This window comes from Chiloscyllium punctatum, chromosome 11, assembly GCF_047496795.1.
Source record: "Chiloscyllium punctatum isolate Juve2018m chromosome 11, sChiPun1.3, whole genome shotgun sequence".
Taxonomy (NCBI): domain Eukaryota; kingdom Metazoa; phylum Chordata; class Chondrichthyes; order Orectolobiformes; family Hemiscylliidae; genus Chiloscyllium; species Chiloscyllium punctatum.
In genome coordinates, this window is record NC_092749.1 from 51,896,553 (window position 1) to 51,922,315 (window position 25,763).

The 25,763-nt window shown below is 40.4% G+C and overlaps 1 protein-coding gene across 7 annotated transcripts in view; it reads left to right on the forward strand.

The window, feature by feature from the left end:
* LOC140482978 (tyrosine-protein phosphatase non-receptor type 14-like) overlaps positions 1-25,763 on the forward strand; it is a 259,454-nt gene that overhangs the window by 165,083 nt on the left and 68,608 nt on the right. For all 7 annotated transcript variants that reach the window (XM_072580789.1, XM_072580788.1, XM_072580790.1 and 4 more), the window contains one exon: positions 8,520-8,587. In XM_072580789.1, the coding sequence (XP_072436890.1) occupies positions 8,520-8,587 (68 nt within the window). The remainder of the gene's footprint in view (positions 1-8,519; positions 8,588-25,763) is intronic.

Here is a 25,763-nt window from a genome sequence, read left to right on the forward strand (position 1 = left end):
CTTCACTCTTCCCTGCTCTTCTGATCTCAGTATTATGACAATTTACATCATCACTATAAGCATAATCACATCTAATTATATTACACTACTGTCCACGGACAGTTACTGTTCAGGCTATCTGAAATAGAAGGGATGTTCTGGTGAAATAGTAAGAGTATAAAAAAAAAGGTGCTGACTCAGTGTTAATGTCACTGGCCAAGTAATCCATATCGCCCTTCTAATGCTCTTGGAACGTTAGGCTTGCTGGTCTTATTTCTACTGCAGTTTAGAATAGTGAGGGTTGACTTGATTGAAGACTGTAAATTTCCGAAAGATCTTGGTGAGGTAGGTGTGGATAGATCCAGAGCTAGACGACACTATTTTGAGTTAGAGGTCATTCTTGTAGATGTATGAGTTTGGGATTCTCTGCCTTTGAAGGCAGCAGAGGCGGAATCACTGAATATTTTTAAGAACTGCATAGATATATTCTTGTTAAGTAGTGGAATCAAAAGTTGTCAGGATAGATGTGGATCTGGAAATGCAAAACACAAACTGATCATCCATGATCTTATTGAATGGAAGAGCAGGGTTGAGAGGGTAAATGCCTACTTCTGTTCCTACTTTGTTTGATTGTATGGGTTTGAATCCCATCATGGCAGATAGTGAAATTTTAATTCAATAAAAATTTGGAGATAAAAGCTCTATAAACAGTGACCATGTAATCATTGTTTAAAAAGCTAAATGCTTCATTAATGCCCTTCAGAGAAGGAAATCTGGTGTCCTTTCTTGGTCTGGCCTACATGTGAGTTGAGACCTATGCAAACATGATTGACTCTTTTGAGTTGAGTAGCCCTTACTGTCACATGCACTCAATGAGTGCAGTGAAAAGTGTATAATGTTGCCTCGCAGCGCCATCTCCGGTACAGTGTACCAAGGTATTTGATAGTTTAAGTTGTTACAGAGGTACAGATTAAAAAATAAATAACATAGCTGAGCATGGGCAGTGTGTTTAAAAGTCAACAATGATAATAAAGAAACTATAAAGGACGTAAGTTTTAGAAGTTCTAGTCTCTTCCAACGTAAGTCTGTGCCCAGCTGGCTGCCAAACATGAGGCAACACCACCTTCACTTGCTGTCTGTCCAAACTCTAACTCGTCCCGCTGCTGCCGGGACCTCAGCCCATAACGGCCTGCTGCTGCTGGGACTCCACGCTGCCAGGATCTTGGCCCATGATGGCCTAGTGCCCCCGGGACTCTGTGCTGCCACTGGTACCTCAGCTGGGGATAGCTGGCTGCTGCCAGGACTCCATGCTGCCACCGGGACTCTGTGCTGCTGCCAGGACCTCAGCTGGTGAAGGCCTGCTGCTGCCGGGACCTCAGCCTTTGATTGCCTGAAGATAATGTGGGTCATGGCCCGTTGACCACTGCTCAGTGTTCGGCCGCAGCTCGTTGTCCAGCCCATTCTCTCCATTGACTGCTGCTGCCTCACCAGCCCACTCTCTCTGCTGAACTGGCCCACTCTTGATTCATTGCTGTCACTCCAAACCACGTTTGGTCCACTGTCGCTGCAGGACACAACCCATGATGCGGTTCCAAGTTGCACCCCGACTCCTTAGGTAGGAGATAGTTCAAAAGTGGGGGCAGTGCGGGAAACAAAATTTGAGAAGAGAGAAGAAGGAAAGGGAAGGGAACCGGGAAGCAGAGTGGAGCTCCAAATGGAGTGATTTACTTGCTGCCATCTTGCCACCACCATGAAATGGTCTCGAAAGCAACTCAGGTGAAATTGGTATCAAAGCAGGATTTGACCAAATAGGGTTTCAAAGAGCCCGAGCAAACTGAAGTCTGTCGAAATCAAAGAGAAAACCCAGCTGTTTGGAGTCATACTTGGCACAAAGGAAATTGATTGTGGTTGTAAGCAGGTTATCATCTCAGTCCAAGGACATCAGAAAAGGATAATGTCCTAAGCCTAGTTATCACCAGCTGCTTAATGACTGACCTTCCTTCCATCTTAAAATCAGAAGTAGGACTGGTGTTGATATTTACACAAAGCTCTGAACCATTCATGACACCTCTGATACTTAAGCTGCCTGTCTCCTTATGCAGCAAGACCTGGAAAGCATCCAGGTGTGTGCTGATAAATAATGTTACCTGGCTCTTGTATGAGTGAATATCTATCTCCAATAAGAGAGATTTGAAGCATAATTGAATGGCATTATTGTGACTAAATGCCCCTATCAACGTTCTGGAAGTTCCCATTAACCAGAAACTGTAAATACCATAGCTACAAGGTCAGGTCAGAAACTAGGAATTCTGCAATAAATAACTCGCCATCTGTTTGCCAAAGCTTGTTGACCATCTGCAAAGCACAAGTCAGGAGTGTGATGAAATACTTTTCACTTGGCAGGGTGGGTACACTTTCAGCAATGCTGATGAAGCTCTGAATGGACACCATCCAGAACAAAGCAGACTATTTGATTGGCACACTGACCACCATCTTTAACATTCACTTCCTTCACCACCGATGCACAGTGGTAGTCATGCATGCCACCAACAAAATGCACTGCAGCACTCAGCAAGGCCCCTTTGACAGTACCTTTGAAACCCACAACACTTACAACCTAGAAGGGCAAATGTAACAAATGCACATCAATACCACCACCTGCGTGTTCCCTTTAAAGTTACACACCATCCTGATCTGGAGCTGTCACTGTTCCTTCATTGTTCCTTGTTCAAACTCCTGAAAATCCCTTCCCAACAACTGTGTGCATGTCTCTATCACCCAAAGACTGCAGTGATTTCAGAATGCAACTCACTAATACATTCATTGGTGGCAATTAGAGGGAGACCAAAAATGCTGTGCAAAGCAGCAATACTCATATCACATGATCTAATTTTAAAAATTCTGAAAGAAACCTCCAACTCATGTACAAAGTATGTTTTTTCAGGGTTTCCTTATTCTGTGCCATAAATCAATAATTAGACTTTAGCTGTACTAAATTTCAACGAAGAGATTTTGTGGATAAAGGAATACATTGACTGGACGCAAACATTTTTGCCCAGATTTTCCAATGAAATTGGCGACGGCAGATAGTAGATCATTTTTGGAAAGTTTATTTTGCCACAGAATCTTACAACCAGTAAAAGTGTATTGGAGAATCAGAATTACAGTTTTAGCCTAATTCAAATCTGTTCTTGCGTGTGGCAAGGATTTGTACTGACAAGAAAACCATGCAAAATTACTCTTGTAGATTGATATCTGATATAAATTATATTAGGCCATAGCCATTGCTTTTTCCAAACTTATGAGGTGGAACATGTGGTGAATAAGCCAAACAGTGTTTACACATTTGTTTGTGGTTGGATCCCTTAAATTTACAAGTGCCTTTTTGAGGGATGAAATCCAATTGTAATGAATTGAATTCCTGGCACCTACAAAGTGTGAAACTGGTGTGTAGGTGTGAAGAGACTCTGGAATGTGCACTGCAGCTGTGTTGAGTCTTAAGAAATTTCAGAACCTGGTTTATTGGTTGTGGAACAAGAGCTGCATTTGTTAAGATGGTTTATATGAGGCTATTTTGCAGAATATATTTGAAGATGTGGTAAAATGTAAGCAGTAATAAACCAGTTTTTGATTCAGTATGTTTAAACACTTAAAGTTAACAGTGTTCCCTATAAAGTTGATGGACTTGCTGCTGGAGTGGAATTGTGACAGCATTTTAGTCAGACATGCTAATATTATTAGAAAGCACCAATTTCAATGGAAAATGTCTTATCCATACCATGAATAAATATATTATAAGTGTATAGTTACTTAACAAATATCGAGCACCATTCAGTGCAAATCTTCGTATCCATTCTCCTTCACCAAAGATTAGAATTCCACATTAATTTATTAGGCACAGTATATCTTAATAAAGCTTCTAAATATGTGTCCAATAATTTTGAGTAACACATTGACTTCATCAGAGTAAGCACTAAGATTGTTGATTTTAGATTTGCCCTTATTCTGCTATGCAAATGTAACTGGATGGTCTGAGTCCTTTGCTCTGTCTTGTTGGTATTGCTCTTTATTGTTTAGACATGGTTTCCTCTGCTGCCTTGGTACAGTTATTCAAAGTAGTTGAGCTGACTATGATAACTGCTTGCCTTTCTCAACAAAGTTGCAGATGTTTGCATGATGAATTTTCAATGATGTTGCATACTATTTTAGCAGGTGGCCAATAAGCAGTAACCAAAGAAAGCACATCCACATAGTAATCAACTTGCTGAATGAACAAATATACAAAAGTATTAAGCACATGTATCATGTGTATATGGCTGTGAAGATGACATGCTTGATGACTTTGTCACTTTTACACATTCGAATCCTTTGGCAGCCCCTCAGAGTTAAGAGTGATGTACTTCCACTGTAGGGATGGCAGTTCTGCGATAGCTGATTAGTCCAGTCCGAGAGATGCAGATTCTACCGCAGGTGCTGTTTGAGGAGGCGGGTGAGTGGGATACTCTGGATTCAGCGCAATCTTTCCGCTGCTTGTGTTTGACCTCCACTCGATGCCGTTCGAAGTAGTTGGCAGCTTTATGGATGCTTTTCCAATTCATGCACTCTCGGGCAAGTGATTCTCAATGTACAAATGGGAATGTTGCATTTGCACAGGGATGCTGTCAGGGTGTCCTTATAATGTTTCCTCTGTCTTTCTCATGATTGCTTGCCATTGTGGAGTTTGGAGTGGAGCATTTGTTTAGGGAGTCTTATGTTGGGCGTGCAAACAGTGTGGCCCAACCATCGCAGTTGGTCATGGGTGACTAGTGCTGAATATTTTGGCCTGGGAGAGGATGTTCATCTTGGTACACCTATCCTGTCAGTGGATTTGTAGGATTTAACAAAGGCACTGCTGGTGATACCTCTCCAGAGATTTAATGTGTCTGCTGTACATGGTCCAGGTTTCTGATATATATAGGAGGTTGCTCTGTCAACCATGAACTTGGTTCTGGGTTTGAGGTCTCAGAATTTGGACACTGTTCCTCATATGTCCAACAGTTGCACTGGTGCATCAGAGTCAATATTGGATTCCATCATCAATGTCACATTATTTACACATTGTCAGGCAAAAATGCAATTTCCATGTTTGGATTTTAGTTAGCATGTCACTTTGGGCAGCAATGGCTCTCAATGTTGTTCACAACCAATGACTCCCTCACACTACACAGTGTTTCGCACCCAATCATTAACCCATCAACAGTCTCTTATCAATCATGACTCTAAAATTATTAACAGCTTCATCTCCCCATCGTACACTTAGCACTGCTACAAGCCTTACACACATATCCCACAACTTGTACAGAGCAAGCTAATCAATCATAACAACTGCATTATTCACACATATTGCACAACATTCATTCCTTTCTTCCAAAACAATGTGGCACATGCAGAAGCAGGAAGGGACATCATGGAAGTAAATATGATTGAGCCAATGCCACTGGTTTGGCCATAATCATACAAGATGACAGTATTTTCCTACTCGGTACTCCTCTCCTGACTTACAAGTTGCAGATGGTAAAAGTCTGCACTTGTTGTTTCCCTCCCCATAAACTCATTATCACCCTAATTTGAAGCTTTTTCATGAAGATGTCGAAGACCTTCAGTCCAGCCAAGTCATGATGGAAGAATTGAAGACAGTGAAGATGAAGAAGCCACATCATCTATGCACTCACTCTCAGACACCAGCTCAGATATTGATGTTGCATGTACTTTAAAGGCTGTCTTTGAGCCAGGTCTTGATGTGATGACATACTGGTGTGAGTTGCATGCAGGCAAACAGGGTACAGGATGGCATGGCAATATTCTTTCTAGTGTGGTAGTGGTGGCCAATTGCATTAGTGTACCTGCAGACCATTCGTGGTGCAGTGTCTGATGATCTCTGATTCAGCTTCCAGTGTAGCACTGCCAAACTCTTTATCTTATCTGGGTGCAGAGTGGAGCAATGGATTGACATCATGCAAGGTTAGTCTTCTGCCACGCAAACTCAGATTGCTCTTTGGCAGCTTTAGAATCATAGAATCCCTTCAATATGGAAACAGGGAGCAAATTGACCCATTGAGTCCACACCGCCCCTCCAAAGTTCAGCTCACCCAGACCCACCCATACTCTATCCCTGTAACCCTGCATTCCACATGGCTAATCTACCTAGCTTACACATCCCTGGACACTATGACCAATTTAGCATGGCCAGTCCACCTAACCTGCACATTCTGCTGTTATTGTACCTGCAGATACCACTGTACATGGGGCTTGCAGAGTATAACAGTAATCCAGCAATCTTCCCTCCAAGTTGTTGGGATTGCTGAGGCTGCACCCCAGGCTTGAACCTATTGTCTTCTCTTAGGATGCTGCTGTGTATCTACCCTTTACTGCAGCTGCAGCAGTTCCCTGCAGTAGCCTGTCACTGCTGCCAGGAAGGTATAAGCTGAAACTTTCTAGGCTCACAACAGCTGAAAGCCATTCTTTAAAGCCATCTTCAGTCTGCTCTACACTGCATAGCAACACTAGGACAGGTAAAGGCACTTGCATGTCTGGCATTAAGGAAATATATGTGGGTGATTAATTGACGTTTTGCAAAGAAATGTCATGGTTTGATTTATGAACTTTGCTTGAAATATTTATTTTGTGGTAGTTTTAATCTCAGCTTTGTGGCTGAACTACACCATCTGAAATAATCCAAGCAGAATAAACATGATTTAAACACTGTAATTCTACACTATTACATTTTGCACGGCAGTAGAGCTTTTATTCTATGCTGGCTTCTTTTTATGTATGCACCGGAGTCATGAACGAAGTTGTCAAAGTGAAGCCCAGTAGCATGTGCACGTTTGAGTTGGCAAAAGCTATTAGCACAGTAAAATAGAGCAGATCGAAAGCATCGTGAATATTTTCAGGATAATTGAGCTTTAACCTGCATGATATGCTGCTCCTGGTAAGTCACCAACTGAAACATGGGAAGTTGGACTCCTATTGGTTGTGGTACATCTCAGAGCTGTCTTGTGGTACCCACAATATAATGTATGTACAATGAATGGCCTCCTGCAGCCTGGGGAAGCCTGCAATCCTGGGAAAGCCTCATGCTTAGACCCATACTATATTCCAACAAGAGAAAATGAAACAATTTTAACTCTCTCTTGGAATAGAGAGCTTCAGCTACCTTCTGTATGAAGCAGTGGACTGCAGACTGGAAGATGTTGCTTATGTCATCGGTTGAAGTCTGGTTGGAGCCATATTCATCAAGGTTCATGATCACAGTTACTTTCACAGCCACTGGCAAAGCCAGTTTTGTCCTGCTGTGAGGCTGTAGTTGTGGTTGTGGCAGATATCAAGTTTCCATAAAGACGTTTTTAGTGGAGTAATTTAATAGCCTGTTTGAGGCAGGAGTTGAGGTAGAGGAATTGCTCACTGAACCACCTGTATTGATGGCCTGCTGAGAGCCCAATTTCCACCACCTCCATCTCTTCCTTTGCCTTCTTACAGCAGTTTTTCTGCTCTGTCATGCCACTGTCAACTCCACTGTTATGCTATAGTCCAAGACTAACGCATACTACTGCGCATAGGTCTGAACGCAAATAGACAAAATCCTTGATATCAGGGCCCACAATAGGTCCCATCTCAGTCTCTTCAAACTTCCAAACATGTAAAAGAACTGTGAAAACCATCACAAGCATGTACACTTTCACTATGAGCCAGTAAAAATGAATTAGCAACTGACTTGAAGGTAGTTAATAATCCCTTTCAAATAGTGTTGGAACCATTTCCTGATTCTAAATGGTTGTTTAGCTGTGTGTAGTTAAAATATGTTAGCCAGAAGCTAACTTCAAATTATACATACTGGCACCAAAATCAACTTTTAATAATGATTGGCACCAGGGTCTGCCTATTTTGCATATTTCTGCTAGATTTATTCATCATAATCATCTGACTGGAATAGTATCAGATGTAGCTCACACCAACAGCGCAATGCTGACCGTGGACACTATGTTATGAGCAAAATGATGCTTGTAGTGCCAGAAATCCTAGAAATGTACTTGAGTATCTTACATGCCATTTCTAAACATGTAAGACATCTGTACACATGTATTTTAGAGCGTTACTGATTGTGATTCTGACTGATGTTTTAGATTTGCCAGTTCGTCTAATTATAGCAGTTTAACTGCCAACTCAATGAAGATTGAATAAATCAGTAAAGAAAAGGAGAGTTACCTAGAAGCTTTCACACCTGTTGGGTTCAGGTGCGTATTAGCCTCACCAAGTGAACAAGTAGAAGAACCTGTAAAACTTAAATTAGCAGTAGGGGAGTCATTACTTGCATCCGACCAACTTATGATTTGAAATCTTTTCATTGTCAGTTGCAAAATGGTTTATGCTCTCCAATGTTGTATAATTAGGAAAATCTTAGTGTCCCAGCCAGAATTAATTATGATTTTTTTTTAACAAAAGGGACAATCTAATAGCAGCAATAAGAATAATTATTGCCCATTTTTTATCTTTCCTCGTAGCTGATTTTGGAGATTATGGACAGTATGAATCCCAGGATTTCCTCCGGGAATATGTTTTGTTCCCAATGGTAAGTGAAATGAATATAAACTATATGAAATATATAGATCATAAATTGTATCGATTAAAGATTTATGGTTATGTAATGAAAAATATTTTTATGTCTAACCCTCCCTGAGATCATAAAAGTTCGTAAATGAAGGCATCTCTATAATATTGACCCAAATAGACTCACAGTATATTGATATATTTCAACATAGTCCTGAAGTTTCATCACATGACTTCCAAACACTTAGCCAAGTCAACCAATCTTTTCTTTCCTAATTTTACACAAAATATTGAGAGAAACCCTTTTTTTAGTGCCCTACAATTTTTCAGCCAGCAATTTCAAGGAGATTAATTCATAAAGTCTTAATTCAGGAGAATTGAGAAGGGTTATAAACCTTAAACTTATATCAGGGTCACTGTCAGGATTATGATATGTCGTATTTAATTCATTCAGATCTACGAACTCACCATTTATATTTAAGATTATCTGACAATTCCCCTTATACACCAACAGTATTCTGATATCAACATAATGGAAGATAGTGGTTCTGGGGAATAAAGTCAACCACAAGACTGTTTGATCATTTTAAATATGCTGGTTCTTTTTATTAGATTATGAGCTATTTCTGTGTCATGGGCCTTTTCCACCAAAGCACTGGACAGGAATTGCCTAGATTTAGTTAGGATGAATGCCATCAGCACAGAGAGCCAACTTTCATTCAGTTTCTTGGGTGCGGATTCAAATTGAGTCCCAAAGTGGAAAAAAACGTAACTTCCTAAACCAATGAACTTATTTTCTAAATTTATTTTAATAGTTTCAGCAAATGGCCATTATGCAGAAATTGGGCTTTCTGCAATAACATGCATTTCTAAACACCTTCAATACAATAAAATATGCCAAGGGGCTTCACAAAAGCTTTAGGAAAGAAACTGTGCAGAAGGAGAGTATAACACAGATGGAGAGGTGTAGAGAGAGCTTTGACAGATGAAGACATCAACATTGTTGGTGGAACAAATAAAATTGGCAATGCTATAAAGACAAGAACTGGCAGAGCAAAGATATCTTTGAGGTTTGTTTGAGGAGATTTCAAAGATGGGGAAGATGAGGCCATGAAGAAATTTGAAAACAGGGATACCGATTTTTAAATCTGTACGGGCGACATGGTGGCACAGTGGTTAGCACTGCTGCCTCACAGTGCCAAAGAACCGGGTTCAATTTCCACCTCAGGTGACTGACTGTGTGGAGTTTGCACATTCTCCCCGTGTCTGCGTGGGTTTCCTTCGGGTGCTCTGGTTTCCTCCCACAGTCCAAAGATGTGCAGGTCAGGTGAATTGGCCATACTAAATTGCCTGTAGTGTTAGGTATGGGGTAAATGTAAATGTAGGGGTAGGGGTATGGGTGGGTTGCGCTTCAGCGGGTCGGTGTGGACTTTTTGGGCCGAAGGGCCTGTTTCCACACTGTAAGTAATCCAATCTAATCTAATCTAATCTAATCTAAAAAAAATAGAAGTATCGTTTAGCTGAAAGTCAACACAGGTTAACTTGCACAGGGCTGATAAATGAACAGAACTTGGTGCCAGGGTTGAGGGTGAGAGTGGAAAGATATAAACGAGACCTAAGGGGCAACTTTTTCACACAGAGGGTGGTACCGGTATGGAATGAGCTGCCAGAGGAAGTGGTGGAGGCTGGTACAATTGCAGCATTTAAGAGGCATTTGGATGGGTATATGAATAGGAAGGGTTTGGAGGGATATGGGCTGGGTGCTGGTAGGTGGGACTAGATTGGGTTGGGATATCTGGTCGGCATGGATGTGTTGGACCGAAGAGTCTGTTTCTATGCTGTATATCTCTGTGACTCTCTGAAGTTTATGGAGGGTAGAATGTGGAATGCCAACCAGGAATCAACTGGGGCAGTCAAGCCTAGAAGTTAAAATGACATAAAATAAGGATTTCAACAGCAGATGAGCTGAGGTAGAATGGAGTTGCATGATGTTATGCAAGCAATCTTCATGATGACATGGAAGTTCAGCTTGGCATCAAGTATAGGTTGCAAATATTCAACTGGTTGAAGAAAGGGCTGGGCGGAGGAAGGAGGTGGTAAGAAAAGTTAAGGATCACGTGATGGGACTGTGACATTAATTCTTGACCGATATGTAGCTTTTGACATGATTAACTATCCTATCCAGCTGGGTGAGCTTGCTCTCACCTGGATTCATTTCTAGATAGCTACCATATCAAAAGCATCACTTTCAATTATTGCTCCTCTTGTTTCCAATTGATTACTTTTAGTGTCACCCAAGGATCTGTTCTCCATTGAAATTTTCTCCATTTGAAATATTGAGAGAGCTAAAATCGTTGTTTTCAACGCACATTCCAAACTCTCTTTTCTAGTTATCAGCTCCATCCCTCTCCCTGGCAAATGTCTGGGAACTAAACCACACTGTGTCATTTTGACCTCATGAATTTTCTACCATTTTCAGACTTTCACTCAGACTGCCTATTTCTATCTTTTTAACATTGCTTAACCCCGCCCCCCCCCACCCCAGCCCCCACATTTCTCAGCCTATGATGTTTATTTGTACATGGGATAGTAGAATCATTATTATTACTGCTGAAATCCTGAGGTGATTGGCCATACTGAATGGTTTTATGCTCCTGGTTTATGTCCTACATTCTAGCCTGCCTATGTAAAATCCTCCAAAGCTCTGTTTCCTAACTCTACCAGGTCCCATCAATAGGATCAACATTGGCTCTTGGTCTAGCAGGTCATCTGGCCCATTGAGACCCTTTGAAGAGCATCCCACCCAGACTCACCCACCCGAATCTATTCCTTTTAACTCTGCATTTACCATGGCTAATCCACCTAATCAGCACCTAATTTGGACTGTGGGAGGAAACCGGAGCACTGAAGGAAACCCATGCAGATAAGGAGAGAATATGCAGACTCTGCACAGTCACCCAAGGAGACCCCTCATAATTTCAAAATTCTCACCCATGTTTTAATATTTTTCCATGGTTCCAATTCTCTGTTTCCCTGTAACTTCCACCCCTCCCACAACCATCCAAGGTATTTATACGTCTCTAATTATGGCCTTTTTACCTTCTCCAGTTTAATCGCTCCACTCCTGGTAGAAACTATGTTTTGGTTGCATCAGTTCTATGCTGATGGGTTCACTCTTTACAGTCCTGTGCCTTGTTTTCTGAATTTAAGTCACTCTTTTTGAAACCTAACTCCTCCACCAGTTCTTTGGTCCTCTGGCCCCTCACTACCTTTTATGATTTGGTATCATACATTTTGTTTCATAATGCTGCTGTGAAGCACCTTAGATATATCATTACATTCAATCCAATGCTAATGTTATAAGCTAAAACTCTAAACTGAGGAACCTACTTAGTGTAATTAAACATAACTGACTCAAAATATTCTGAATTTTTAACTCCATGAACCTGGGAAAGCAACTGAGTTTCACCATGTTTTGTAGATTGTACGCTTTGCCTCAAAAACAGAATTGTCTAATGCTGTCTTGATACAGGACAGGCAACTTGCCTTGTTTAACCATGTGACGTAGCTTATGGAATTAACTTTGGCTCATAAAAGCAGACTCTTTGAAGAAAGGTCATCATGATTTCTTGTACTGAAGAAATGATTGGCCTGCTGGTGTACAGTCATTAGAGATATGAACAGAAAGCTAGCTGCCTGTGTTGTGAAATAGACCGAGAGTAGTGAACATTCCCTAGTATTGCTCATTTTTGTCAGGGCTATGAAACCAACAAATAGAAAGAAAATTGCAGATAATTTTCCTTTGAATAAGACTCGAGTACTATTTGGTTATAGAACAGCATTGGGAATGGGATAGCATTATGGAGGTGATGAACCCCAGAGAATTACCATGTAAATAAAGCTAACTTTTGATTTAAACAAATCTCAAGCTTCAGGCATTCTGAGGAATCATGCAGTGCAGTATTAAAATGCTTAACTCAGTAAATTATTTATTGAAATGTAGCCTGATCTTTTCGGCTCTGGATCAGTTTGTACTTGGACAGATCTTGTAACCTCAGTTGTTACATTTGTAAGAGGAACATTTCTAAAGACTTAATTTTCATATATTGTGTATCATATCAAATAATGCTATACAAACTGTTTGCAACAGTTTTTTTCACTCCATCATTGAGTAAAGAGAGTATAAGTACACAAATCATGACACTTTGAAACATTGTATTTTCATGTTTTTATTTAATCAAACCATGTGCTAAGATTTATTTTTAGAGGGATAGAATTTAAAAGCAAAGACTTACATTAAACATGAGCCTAACCAAGGTTAGGCCGCACCTGGTGTATTGAATACATTTTTGATTTCCATATTATTAAAAAAAGATATAAAGGAACTGGAGGGAGTGCAGAATATGTTTACAAGGATGATGCCAAGAAAAGATGAACAGGCTGTGTCTGCTTCCTTCAGAATAGACCGGGGTGAGGAGTGAGGTTTTTATAAATTAAATTCAGATACAATGTTTTCATTTGTGGGGAAGAGCAAAGATAGAGGTCATTAATAAGACAGTAGCAAAAAAAAAATAAAGAATTCAAAAAAACTCATTTTACTTCATCGTGGGGTCAGTAACCTGTAGCTGAGTGTGGTACCTTGAGAGTTCATTTGCAGCTTGCAACTTTTATTAGCCAGTTGTCCGTCTTGGGGAAAAAAAAGTATGGATACAATTTTTGAGACTGGCAAAGCAAAGAGCTAAAGACTAACGCCATTCTCCTGTGGGAGTCAAAGGCTAATAATTTTGCATTTCAACATTTTAAATGTTTTTAATGATACAGCATTATACTTCAAATGGATGTGTTCATGTCCTGTGTAGTGATTGTAACGAGATCAGCCAAGTCTAGAATGAGTTTTCTGATTGGACCTGATTAACAGCCTCATCTGGTTCTAATGGAGGTTAATACCAGTTTCAGTGATCGTAGAACCAATGTTTAACAAAGTTCATTCTGGATTCCAACCCTTGGGTTTGCAGAAGACCTTGGCTCGACTAAGAATCCATACTAAGGACCCTTCACAAATTAAGGGTACAGCTTTGGTTACAGTCTCTTATGTGAAGCAGCTGGTTTAGTTACCACTGATTGTAATGAAAGGTGAGGTAAAATTGGTTGAGAAAGATTCACTTAGATTGGCTTAACATTTTTCAATTAGAAAAGGCTGTCTGACTACCTAAATACTGGGAGTTTCTTCAGGAACGTCTAGGGAGTATCAAAGGAGCCAAAGCTACCTTGCCTGTTGACCAGGAAGCAATTGCGTGATTCTGCAAGGCCTGCCTTGTGCCATTTGCCTTGTGGGCAAAAGTAAAGACAGAAATCAGAAGGCTGGCAAGCAAAGGAATCATCAAACCAGTTTGCAGAATGGGCAGTGTTGGTCGTACCGATTTATGAAGCTTGACAAGTTGATTTGCCTTTGTGTGGATTTTAAACAAACAGTAAACTGCTGGCTAAATACCCAGTCCTTGGCATAGAGGATTTATATGAAAAGCTGGCAGGCAGAATGTCCTTCATGAAGCTGGACATGAGCCATGCGTACTTGCAATTGTAATTAAATAAGGAGTCCCGTAGGTATGCTGCAGTTCATACCCAAAAGGGTTTTGTACCAATATACAACACTGCCATTTGATGTATCATCAGCCTGTGCAATTTTTCAATGGACGATAGAGAATATTTTACAAGGTCTACCCCATGTTGCCATTTATCTAAATGATGTGCTAATAACCGGGAAGACTAATAAGGAGCACTTAGAGAACTCAGACATAGTCCTCAGATGTTTCTCCCTGGTGGACGTATGCCTTAGAAGTGAAAGGTATGTGTTCCAGGCACCCCAGGTCAGCCCACGTGACAAGACCGGATTACACCCATTGGAAGATAATATGAGGGTGATTAAAGATGCCCCAGCTCTCACATCTGTCCTGGAGCCTAGGTCTTTCCTTGGGCTGGTGAATTATTATGGAAAGCTCGTACATAACCTGGCCTTCGTCCTGGCACCTTTGCATCAATTATTTTTAAAAAATAAAATAAAATGTCAGCCTTGCAAATGGGCGTGTAGCCAAGTCATAGCCTTCAGGGAAATGAAGAAACGGCTGTCATTCTGTAAGGTGTCAGCACACTATGATCCCAAATGAGATCTGGTGCTGACATGCAATACCTCCCTATACAGCATTAGGGTAGTATTAGCTCATAAGTGGCCCTGTGGTGAGGAACACCTAAATGCATTCAGGACTTTGGCTAATGCAAAGTGTAAATATGTCCAGATAGAGAAGGAGAGTTTGGCTGACATATTTGGATTCAGGAAGTTCCACCAATAACTTTACAGATGTAAATTTGTTATAATAACAGATCACAAACCTCTGCTAGGCTCACTCAAAGAGGACAAGACAGTGTCACCCAGGCCGAATTCAGCAGTGGGCTCTAATACGATGTGTATATAATTACAAGTTGGAAGGCCAGTTAGCAAATGCGGATGCATTGAGCTGCCTCTCACTGGCAGATACTCCATTGGTGGTACAGACATGAAACACTTTGTAATGGTTTTAAATTTTCTAGGCACACTTCCAGTCGCAGCTGACAATGTCAGATTTTGGATGGAGGAAGGTCCAGTCCTGGCAAAACTGAAAGAGCTAGTGGTAATGGAGGAAACAGTAGGGCTGTCACAACTGAAATTGAAATCTTTTTGGACCTGGAGAGACTAGATCACAATAGAGGATGGTATATTATTAAGGAGAACAAGAGTGATTGCCATCAGCAAAGTTCACTGCCAGATACTGGCTGAACTGCACCAGGGCCATCCAACAGTTTCCAAAATATAGATGTTGGTGAGACACTATGCCTGGTGATCAGGATTGGCTGCAGATATAGCTGTGTTGGTGGGACAGTGCCCAGAGAGTAACAAGGACAAAAATTACCACTATCAGCTCTCCCACATTTGTGGGAATGGCTGGGTAAACCCTGGACCCAGTTACATGTTGACTATGCAGCTCCTTTCATGGGCTCAGCATTCTTGGTTATTGTGGATTCCCACTGAAAGTGGCTGCATATGCGTAGAGTTCATCTGTCAAACACTGCGCTCCTCTCTCACAGTATGTGGACTTCTCAGAACCTGAGATGGACATGGCACTTGTCTCTACCTCAGTGCCCCTGCCACCTGAATAGGGGAATGAATTTCTTGCAAGACGCTGTAGATGCAAGAGGCAGGGTACTGTGTGTTACATGCCATCCGTATCAGAGGCAGAGTTGGAGGAACCTGACCCAATACTACATGACCCAGCAAGAGCTACAAGAGAAAGAACCAATCTATATCCTTGGACTCAGTGGGAGGGATGTAGTGGTTGTAATAAGGTCAGTCAGTGGACTTCATAGAATATATGTTCCCTGATTGGGGCTGTTAACCTGGGTCGAATCAGGAAGTCCTGGCTGACTGATAAAAACGGGAGTGTCAAAGGTTCTGTTTACTCTGACAGCTGGCTCCGAGGATGCTGGATCAGTATCATGGATTGTCCATGTGTTAATACAGAGTGACTTGGTCACAGGATACTGGCCTCTCTAGCGTTATTTTAAGATGCCTACAGAATAGTTACACATATGTGTTAGGATTATCCTGAAGATCAATAATAAAAAATCAAACTCAAATTTTCAGTTAATAGCTGAAAGAGTAATACGTCAAGACTTATTTTTCAAATCTTTTGATGTAAGAAATGAATAAAAGAATGTTGATTAAACACTTTTTTTTATTGATAACTTATGTTTTAAACAAAAGAGAGAAACATTCCACTTTTATATTGATAACACACTTCACTGTCCACAGAACTAGAATCCTTTTAGCTGACATGGTTGCTTCAAGTTTCCAATTGATTCCTGTATTCTCATTTCAGCACAAAATAATTTGGAGAAACTGTCTCCAGGGAATTTCCTTAGTTGTGGAAGACCCGCACCCCTAGCTATAGAGCCTGTTCCAATGATTTTTCTTCCCATAACAATTCCAGGATGAATCTCTTGTGATCCATAGATAGCTACAAGATGATCTCTTCAATGAGAGACTGCCTCGCTCCCACATCCACTTGTGGTATCTTGCAAAGTCACACACAATCTCTGCTGTCTGTCAATGATAATATTTGGCTTGTAGGGAAGCCTGAAAATTGAACTCAAAATTGGCATCCTCTGCCTTATTCCTCATTACATTGTGAACAACGTTAACCTTTACAATCCTTGAGCCCAGCTTTCTTTCAACATAGAAATAAATGGACAGTTAACAGCACAACTGTCCATAACCCAAATTCAGTAGGGCCTTTCAGGGACTTTGGGATATTCTGGGACAGATTTTTACGACTGAGATGGATGGTTCAAATCGGGGAATTTCTGGACCCAGTACGCCCAATTTGCAACCTGTTTCCCTTGGCATAGTTCAAAAACTAGGGGTCATAGATTCAAGCTGAGTGACAGAAGGATTAGAGGGGATGTGAGGAAAAAAACCTTTTTATGCAGAGGGTGGTGGGTGTCTGGAATGCATTGTCTGAGTTGCTGGTGGAGGCAGAGATCCTAAACTCTTTTAAGAAGTACCCAGATCTGTACCTTAAGTTCTGTAAGCTGCAGCACTATGGGCCGTGTTTAGATTAGATTAGATTAGATTACTTACAGTGTGGAAGCAGGCCCTTCGGCCCAACAAGTCCACACCGCCCCGCCGAAGCGCAACCCATCTATATCCCTACATTTACCCCTTACCTAACACTACAGGCAATTTAGCATGGCCAATTCACCTGACCTGCACATCTTTGGAGTGTGGGAGGAAACCGGAGCACCCGGAGGAAACCCACGCAGACATGGGGAGAATGTGCAAACTCCACACAGTCAGTCGCCTGAGGCGGGAAATGAACCCGGGTCTCTGGCGCTGTGAGGCAGCAGTGCTAACCACTGTGCCACCGTGCCGCCCACAAAGGGCGATGGGATTAGAAAGGGCATCTGAATGTCTTTGCGTTGGCCTGGACAAGATGGGCTGAATGGCTCTCTTTTGTTCTGTATCATTTCTACAAATGAAAATACCAAATTTTGCCAGGTGGAGATTGCAGTCTCGTCCACCACTTTGGAAGCAGATTAGCGGCAGCTGCATTCCAAGGCAGGCCATTTGCAATGTGTGCTTTGGCTCTGTGAGAGTTGGTGCCAGCTGTAAGCTAAAATTTTAGGTTCTCCAAGCCTCACCCCTCACACTTCCACACTCTCTCCAGATCATTTACATGTGAACTTATTACAGCAGTCATCCTCCATAGAACCCTATGCCTTCCATGCCAAACAATGACATTCATACATATTCATGCAGTATATACTGCAAACACAGAACCAATAAACCCTATAGTAACAATGGCATACATGGAGCTATTGAAAAAAATATATAATTTTGTTTTAAAGAAATTGCTGTTGCTAAAACTCTGTAGAAAAGATAATGAACCATGCCTTTAAAATACCAATACCAGAAACTATAAGCATTTGATCCCTCTTTATCTTCTGAAAATAAACATCAAGCCATTGACAAAAGAGATCAAAGACAAAATTGCTTATTATGACATCATACAGTCTCAATTAAGTAGATTCTTTCTTTCTTGCCTGCTGTGTCTAAAGAGAAAATCCTCATATGGCAGTCTGGGTTTTCGACCAAGCCTTATTATTCCTGAAGTTGATGGGAATCCCAAGATCAGATCCCACTCTTTTTTTTAATGGTTCTGGAGTGCTGAAAATACCATTTAGGTCATCCCTTTCAGAGATAATGGCAGATAATTTCCAAGTTTACCAAGTGTAAATTGGAAACACCTTTTATTACCTTCTCAGGTAAACAACCTAACCTTCCTTCCGTCTCTAACAATTAAAAAAGCCAGGCTTACTGTCAGAACAGGTCACATGACTTCATTTAGTCTAAATTTGAAACTACAGTCCTAAAACAGTGATCTTATAAACCTCAAGTATAATTACATTACATTACATTACAGTGTAATGTTAGTCCTTATGTTCATGGATCGAGTTTTATTGTTGCAGAATTAATATTTCAAAAGTAGTTGAAAACAAATTATTCTAAATATAGTTATAAGCTATTTTTGTGTCATGAGAATCTATGGATTGGCAAATTGTCTTTGTTCTGAACATTTTAAGTAGAAGTCTCATTTTAAAGATGACCTTAACAAATTTACAATAAAGGAATATAATTTAGGGTATTTCTAAGTCTATTGTAAAACCACAGACATTTTTTTTCATATTATAAGAAGGTTTGTTTTGTTGTTCTGAGTTTGAAAAAAAAACTGTTTTGCTGATCTTATTTTGCAGCTGCAAACCGTTTGTATTTTAGGCAACTTCCTTTCTTAAAAAAAAACCTCCAGGTTAAAAGACAAATACCAACCCCTGACCCAGAGAGTGATGAAATTGCAGACTTACTAGCACAGGGAATGGTCAAAATAAATAAAATTAGATGCAATTAAAGTGAGTCAAGGTAAGTACATTAGGGGAAAGAGAATGCTGAAAGGTTGGTTGAGAAATTATGGGAGGGGAATTCAGTAGGTTAAAAATGTTGGCATAGGCTGATTAGGCCAAATGGCCAGATTCTCTGTTATAAATCCTGTACTGACTCTGGTTACAGTGTAGATCCCACCATCTCAATCTCACCCCTTGCCTGAGACATGGTGACCCTCAGCCTAAATTACTTCCAGGTCGTCATCTCTCTAATAAGAGAGCAGCCCTGTGGTCCACTATTATGACTTTACCATTTTTAATATATTCTTTAGATATATTTCAGTCAAAAATAGTGAATGTTAATGTAGATATTGATAGTTCAAGTTATTAGTGAGTGAGATGATAAAAATCCAGACATAAGTGCAATGCTGGCATATGAATTGCCTGTGAAACTTGTCTCCCTTCCATTGAGAAATATTTGCTCTGCATTATGTGTCCTGAAGCTATTAATGTCTTTATTGTATAGATAAAGGAAAGTTAATTTGCAGAGCTGTAGAAAACCAGTACAGCTCTTTCATGGATCTGTGCTGTGTGATTACAATTGTGTTACTCTATGCTCGAGCCAACCACCTTCAAATGTGTTATTGATGACTATCTGATTAAGGTCAGAACTGGAGACATTCACTGATCATCACAGTGTTTGACTCTGTCCAAGTGTATCTGCAGCAGGACCTGGACTATACACAGCCTTGGACTGATAATTGGCAGTTGCCAAGACATTCAACCACATTACAATGGCTGAATATCCCACCTTCGTCCTAAGGTCACTGTTGATCAGAACCTTAACTGGATTAGCCACAGAAATTATGTAGATACAAGAGCAGATCAGAGGCCAAGAATTCAGTGCCACATAACTCAATTCCATTGGCATGAGTGTGATGGAATATTCTCCATTTGTGTAGACAAGAACATCATTGATGATGCTCCAGAAACTTGACACCATTCAGGAAAAAAGAATCCATTTGGTACTGCATCCATCACCATAAAAAGTTGCTCCTTCCATCATTTACTTAATGTATCTCATAGACAGTGTACACTACAGTACCTTGTCAAGATTTTAACAGAACCATTAAACCCACAATTATTATTTAGAAGGACAAAGGCAACATAGAAAAGTCACCACCTGAAAGTTCCCAGCCAAGTGGCACACAATACTGACCTGAAATTGTGATGCTATTCCTTTTTTGTGGCTAGACCAAACCCTTAACTTTTTTGCAAGCAGTACTATGGGAGTGAATACTTCCTCACATACATTGAAACTGTGCAAGAAGATGCTTCACAACCAACTTCTCAAAAACAGTTATCAACAGTGACCTTAGGCCAAAGGTGGGATATTCAGCCATGGTTGTGTCTCACTAAGCTCATTGAGTTTTTTTGAGAAGGTGACCAAGCATGTAGATAAGGGTAGGGCAGTTGACGTGGTATACGTGGACTTCAGTAAAGCCTTTGATAAGGTTCCATAATGGAAGGGTGTTAGAGAAAATGCAGAGACATGAGATTGAGGGTGCTTTAGCAGTTTGGATTAGAAACTGGCTTTCTGAAAGAAGGCAGCGAGTGGTGGTTGATGGAAAATATTCAGCTTGGAGTCCAGTTACTAGTGGTGTACCAGAAGGATCTGTTTTGGGACGACTGCTGTTTGTCATTTTTATAAATGACTTAGATGCAGGCCTAGGTGAATGGATTAGTAAATTTGCAGATGACACTAAAGTTGGTGGAGAAGTGGATAATTTGGAAAAATGTTACACTTCGCAGGGGGACTTGGATAAACTACAGAATTGGGCTGAGAGGTGGCAAATGGAGTTCAATGCAGCTAAATGTGAGGTGATGCACTTTGAGAAGAATAACAGGAAGGCAGAATACTGGGTCAATGGAAAGACTCTTGGTAGTGTGGATATGAAGAGGAATCTTGAAGTCCATGTACATAGATCCCTGAAAGTCGCCACCCAGGTTGATAGTGCTGTTAAGAAGACATACGGTGTGCTAGGTTTCGTTGGTAGAGGGATTGAGTTCCGGAGCTGCAATATCATGCTGCAACAATACAAAATGTTAGTGCAGCCGCACTTGGAATATTGTGTACAGTTCTGGTTGCCATATTTGGGAAGGATGTGGAAGCATTGGAAAATGTGCAGAGGAGGTTTACCAGGATGTTGCCTGGTTTGGGGGGGAAGGTCTTATGAGGAAAGGCTGAGAGACTTGGGTCTGTTCTCATTGGAAAGAAGAAGGCTAAGGGGGGATTTGATGGAGACATAAGATTAGGTAGGGTAGACAGTGTGACAGTCTTTTTCCTAGGATGGTGACATTAGCTTGTACGAGGGGGCATAACTTCAAATTGTGGGGTGATAAATTTAAGACAGATGTAAGAGGCAGGTTCTTTAGTTAGAGAGTGGTAAGGGCATGGAGTGCCCTGCCTGCCAATGTAGTTAACTCAGCCGCATTAGGGAGATTTAAACAATCATTGCATGATGATGGGATAGTGTAGGGGGACAAGCTGAGAATAGATCACAGGTCAGCGCATCATCGAGGATCGAAGGCATATTTTGTACTACTTTGTTCTATATTCTATAGCAAATAAATGCTGGCTTCGTGAAGCCTGCACTTCTTGAGACAATGAACAAAGTACGTAGTACAAAATGAACATTTCCCATTTGTTGATGGACACAGATTGATGGAGTGACTGTAAGTATTCTTGGTACATACATTGTGATTGAAAATATTCGTAATGTGTACTGATGGGGAAGAAATTGGATTATAATCAGATTTCTATTAGCCACTTATTTTAAAGTGAAAAATTTGCAGCAATATTGTGTTTTTCCTCCTTGAATTTTTTTTTTCCAGTTTGCTGAATAAATATCAATGGTGTCCAAGGCTGCTCCTCTGCCACTTTGGCACTCCTACTATGGTAATAGCCTTGGGTATAACCATTGACTGCTTGAGCTTTTTGCCCTCTCAGACTGACCTGTAGTAAACTTTCACGTTGCCACATGAGCCTTGCTTTGCCATTCATACTCAGCATATCTGGGCAGCCAATTTAACTTGAAGTCTCACAAACGTAGGGGGTTTGCCAAATCCACTTTTGAGTATAAGTGTAGTAACCTAGTGGCTTGAGAAAGAAAGATATGACACAAGAAGTAGGAGCATGAATAAGCCATATCACCTTTGAACCTGTGCCAGCATTAAATACACCTCAACTCCATCTTCTCGAGCTATTGCCAGAACCCTTGATTTCTTTAGTATCTGAAAATCATTTAGCCTCTGTCTTGAATATACTCAATAACTGAGTATCCTTCACCTTTTGGGATCGTGTGTTGATTCACTGCCTATCCCAGTCCTAAAGAGAAGATCCTTATTCTGAGGTTGTGGACTGTGATCCCTAGTTCTATACTGCACTACCACTCCCCAAAATCCCAGCCAATAGAACTGTCCTTTTAGCATAACCTAATAAGTATTTTATTATGAGAGCTGCTTACTCTTTTTTATGTGAGAAGTTGTACTAATCCAGATCTAATTCATTCAGTTTTATTTCTTGTAATAGAATCCCCTCATCCCAGGAATCAATCTATTGAACCTTTTGACCTTCTTTTTTTAAAGCTTCTATAAAACATTAAAGCTCTAAAGCCTCTATATACTTCCTTCAGTGAGGAGATTAAACCTATACATGATGCTCCAGGTGTAGTCTCACCAAAGGCTTACATAATTCACTCTGCAACCCCTTTGTAATAAGTGCCTTCCTTACTTGCTTGTTGTACTTGCATGTTAACTTTGTGATTTTGTACAAGGATATCTAGGTTCAAATTAATAGTAACATTTTTTAACCTTACACATTTTAAAAAATAAATTTGCCCATTCAATTTTTCTAACTAAGGAATTCTGATGAATGGTCATTGGCCTGAAACATGAACTATATCTCTTTCTGTCCTCAAATGCCACCTCATTTGTTGAGTATTTTCTAACTTTTTTTAATTTCAGATTTCTAGTATTTGGAAGATTTCACTATTGGATGGTTTCACAATTCCCTAGTTATTTTCCATCTATCACATTCTTGACCAATTCTTTGCTAATACTTGCTCACTGCAATTAATTATCAATTAACCTGAATGCATTACCCATGTCCCCTCCTTCATGTGATTGTTGGAGATTATAAATAGTTGAGGCCCTTGCATTACTCCTTATTTATAGCTTGCCAGCTGGAAAGTTATTTGTTTATTTCTATTTCCTTACTGTTAACCAATCTTCAAACAATGCTAATATATTATCTGTATCCCATGAGCGTTAACTTTGTATCATCACTTCTAGTTCGGTATCTTACAGAGCACGAGAAAATGTGAAAATCCAAATAACTCCATTGGTTCCCTCTTAACTACCCTTATAGAATTGGTTTGAGATTATAACGGACTTGTCAAGCACTATTTCCCTTTCACAAATCCAGTGTGACTCTGGTATGCCATGTTATAATTTTCTAAATTCCTTATTACCACTCCCCAAATAATAAATTCTAGCATTTTTTCTACTATTGTTTGCTGGCTATTTGGCTGGTAGTTCTCCAGTTTGTTTCCCTTCTTTCTTCAGACTATACTTCCTCATGAGTCAGGGGCTTGCACTTCCTGCCTGGCTGTGCCACCCATGCTATCTTTGTAGTGGGGTATAAGCGATAGCTTGCAGTTAGGGCTGCCACCTCTCAAAGCAAGCCTGAGGTGGCACATGATGCGATGATATCAACCCGGTTAAGAGTATTAGACACCTTAGCTTCATGTCTCTCCATACTTCTATCCCCACTCACCAAAATCCACATTAGGCTAATCATAAACCCAGAATAGCATTCAGAAATATTTGGGATGCTCATAAAAATGCCAAAGCAAACAACCAACCAAACTCAGGGGAAGGTGAGGACCCAGTGGGTATTATTGCTGGACTGTTAATCCAGAGACCCAGAAAATGTTCTGGAGACCCAGGTTCAAATCCTGCCATGGAAGAATTTGAATTTTAAAAAAATTTGGAATTAAGCATCAAATGACCATGAATCCACTGCTGATTGTGGGAAAAACCCATCTGGCTCACTAATGTCCTTCAGGCAAGGAAACTGCCATCCTTACTGGTCTAACCCACATGTGACTCTAGACCCACAGCAATGTGGTTGACTCTTAACTGCCTCTGGGCAATAAATGCTGGCAGAGCCAGTAATGCCCTCATCCTGTGAATGAATATTTTTCAAAATTATCAAAAATGCTTAATTCTATTAGGAGCACATAGAATTAAGCATTTTTGATAATCAAGCTGCCATAGAAGCTCCATTTGGCATCAAAAACTTAATCCTCTCAAATGCTCTTAGATAGTTAAAATAAATAAAGAGCCACTCAAAAACCACTCAAAGAAACATAATCCTCCTGGGAGATCACACTACCAGCATTTCAAAAACACGCACACCACATTTAATAGCCCTGCTGAGTTGAATTCTGTAATGTGGTTTGGAGTTAAGCCAAGCATTCATTGCATGATCAAATTGTAGAGCTTTGCAACAAAATCTCCAGAGCTTAACATGTTAAGCTTTTCAAGTAGTTGAATGAATAACTATGAGTTCTGTTTCTTCAAAAGCTGAACAGCTGAATGAAGTGGCAATCACAGAAGTCAGCCATCTGATCAGCTATTTCAAAGGCTTAGCAGATGACCTGCACTTCAGTCAATGTAAAGAGCACAGTACATTGTCCAATTGGCAAATTAAAATCTGGATCACAATACTGTTGAATACAAGAAGTCCTTTATCTCCTCTAGAAATTACTCCAGTATATCTTGCACAATGTTGGTCAATTTACTGGTCATTTGCATTTTAAGGACAAAGTTCTATTATTAATTACAGTATCAAAAGTCAGCATAGGCCTCCCTGTAATCATGTAACCCCACTCATATGACCTGATTCACACAAGCTTCATAAAAGTATCCATCTCTCTTTAAATACCAAACACAGTGAAATAGTAAATAGAGGTCAGCAGAAAAATGGGAGTCCTGACACTGGTTTACATATATGCAAAACACAATCTGCTGTATTTCCACCATGTATGAAAATGGCAGCCAACAGCAATGAGGTAATAACTTTGGATTTTTGGTTCACCTCATTTCCATTTAAGTATACCAATGTGGGTTTGTCCTTCTTTGGGTTGGCAAAATCTGGCCTTTGAACTATTAGTTGGTAGACCCCTTGGGAGTATTGTTGAACATAGACCTAAGGGTTCAGGTGCATAGTTCCTTGAAAGTTGTGTCACAGGTATACAAGATGGTAAACCGTTGAGTTTAGGAGTTGGGATGTCATGTTGTGTTTGTACAGAACGTTTGTGATGCCACTTTGGAGTACTAGGTACTAGTCACCCTGCTGTCGGAATGATATTAACAAATTGGAGATGGTACAGAAAAGATTTGCAAGGATGTTACTGGAAATGGAGGGTTGAGTTATAAGGAGAGGCTGGATAGGCTATGATTTTTTACACTGCAGTATGAGAGGTTAAGAGGTGACCTTTTGGATGTTTGTAAAACCATGAGGAGCATAAATAAGGTGAATAACAAAGGTTTTTCCCTCAAGGTAGGGAGTTCAAAACCAGAGTGCAAAATTTTGAAGAGAGAAAAGAAAGATTTAAAGGATCCTGAGGTGCAACATTTTTCACACAGAAGGTGGTTTGTATGTG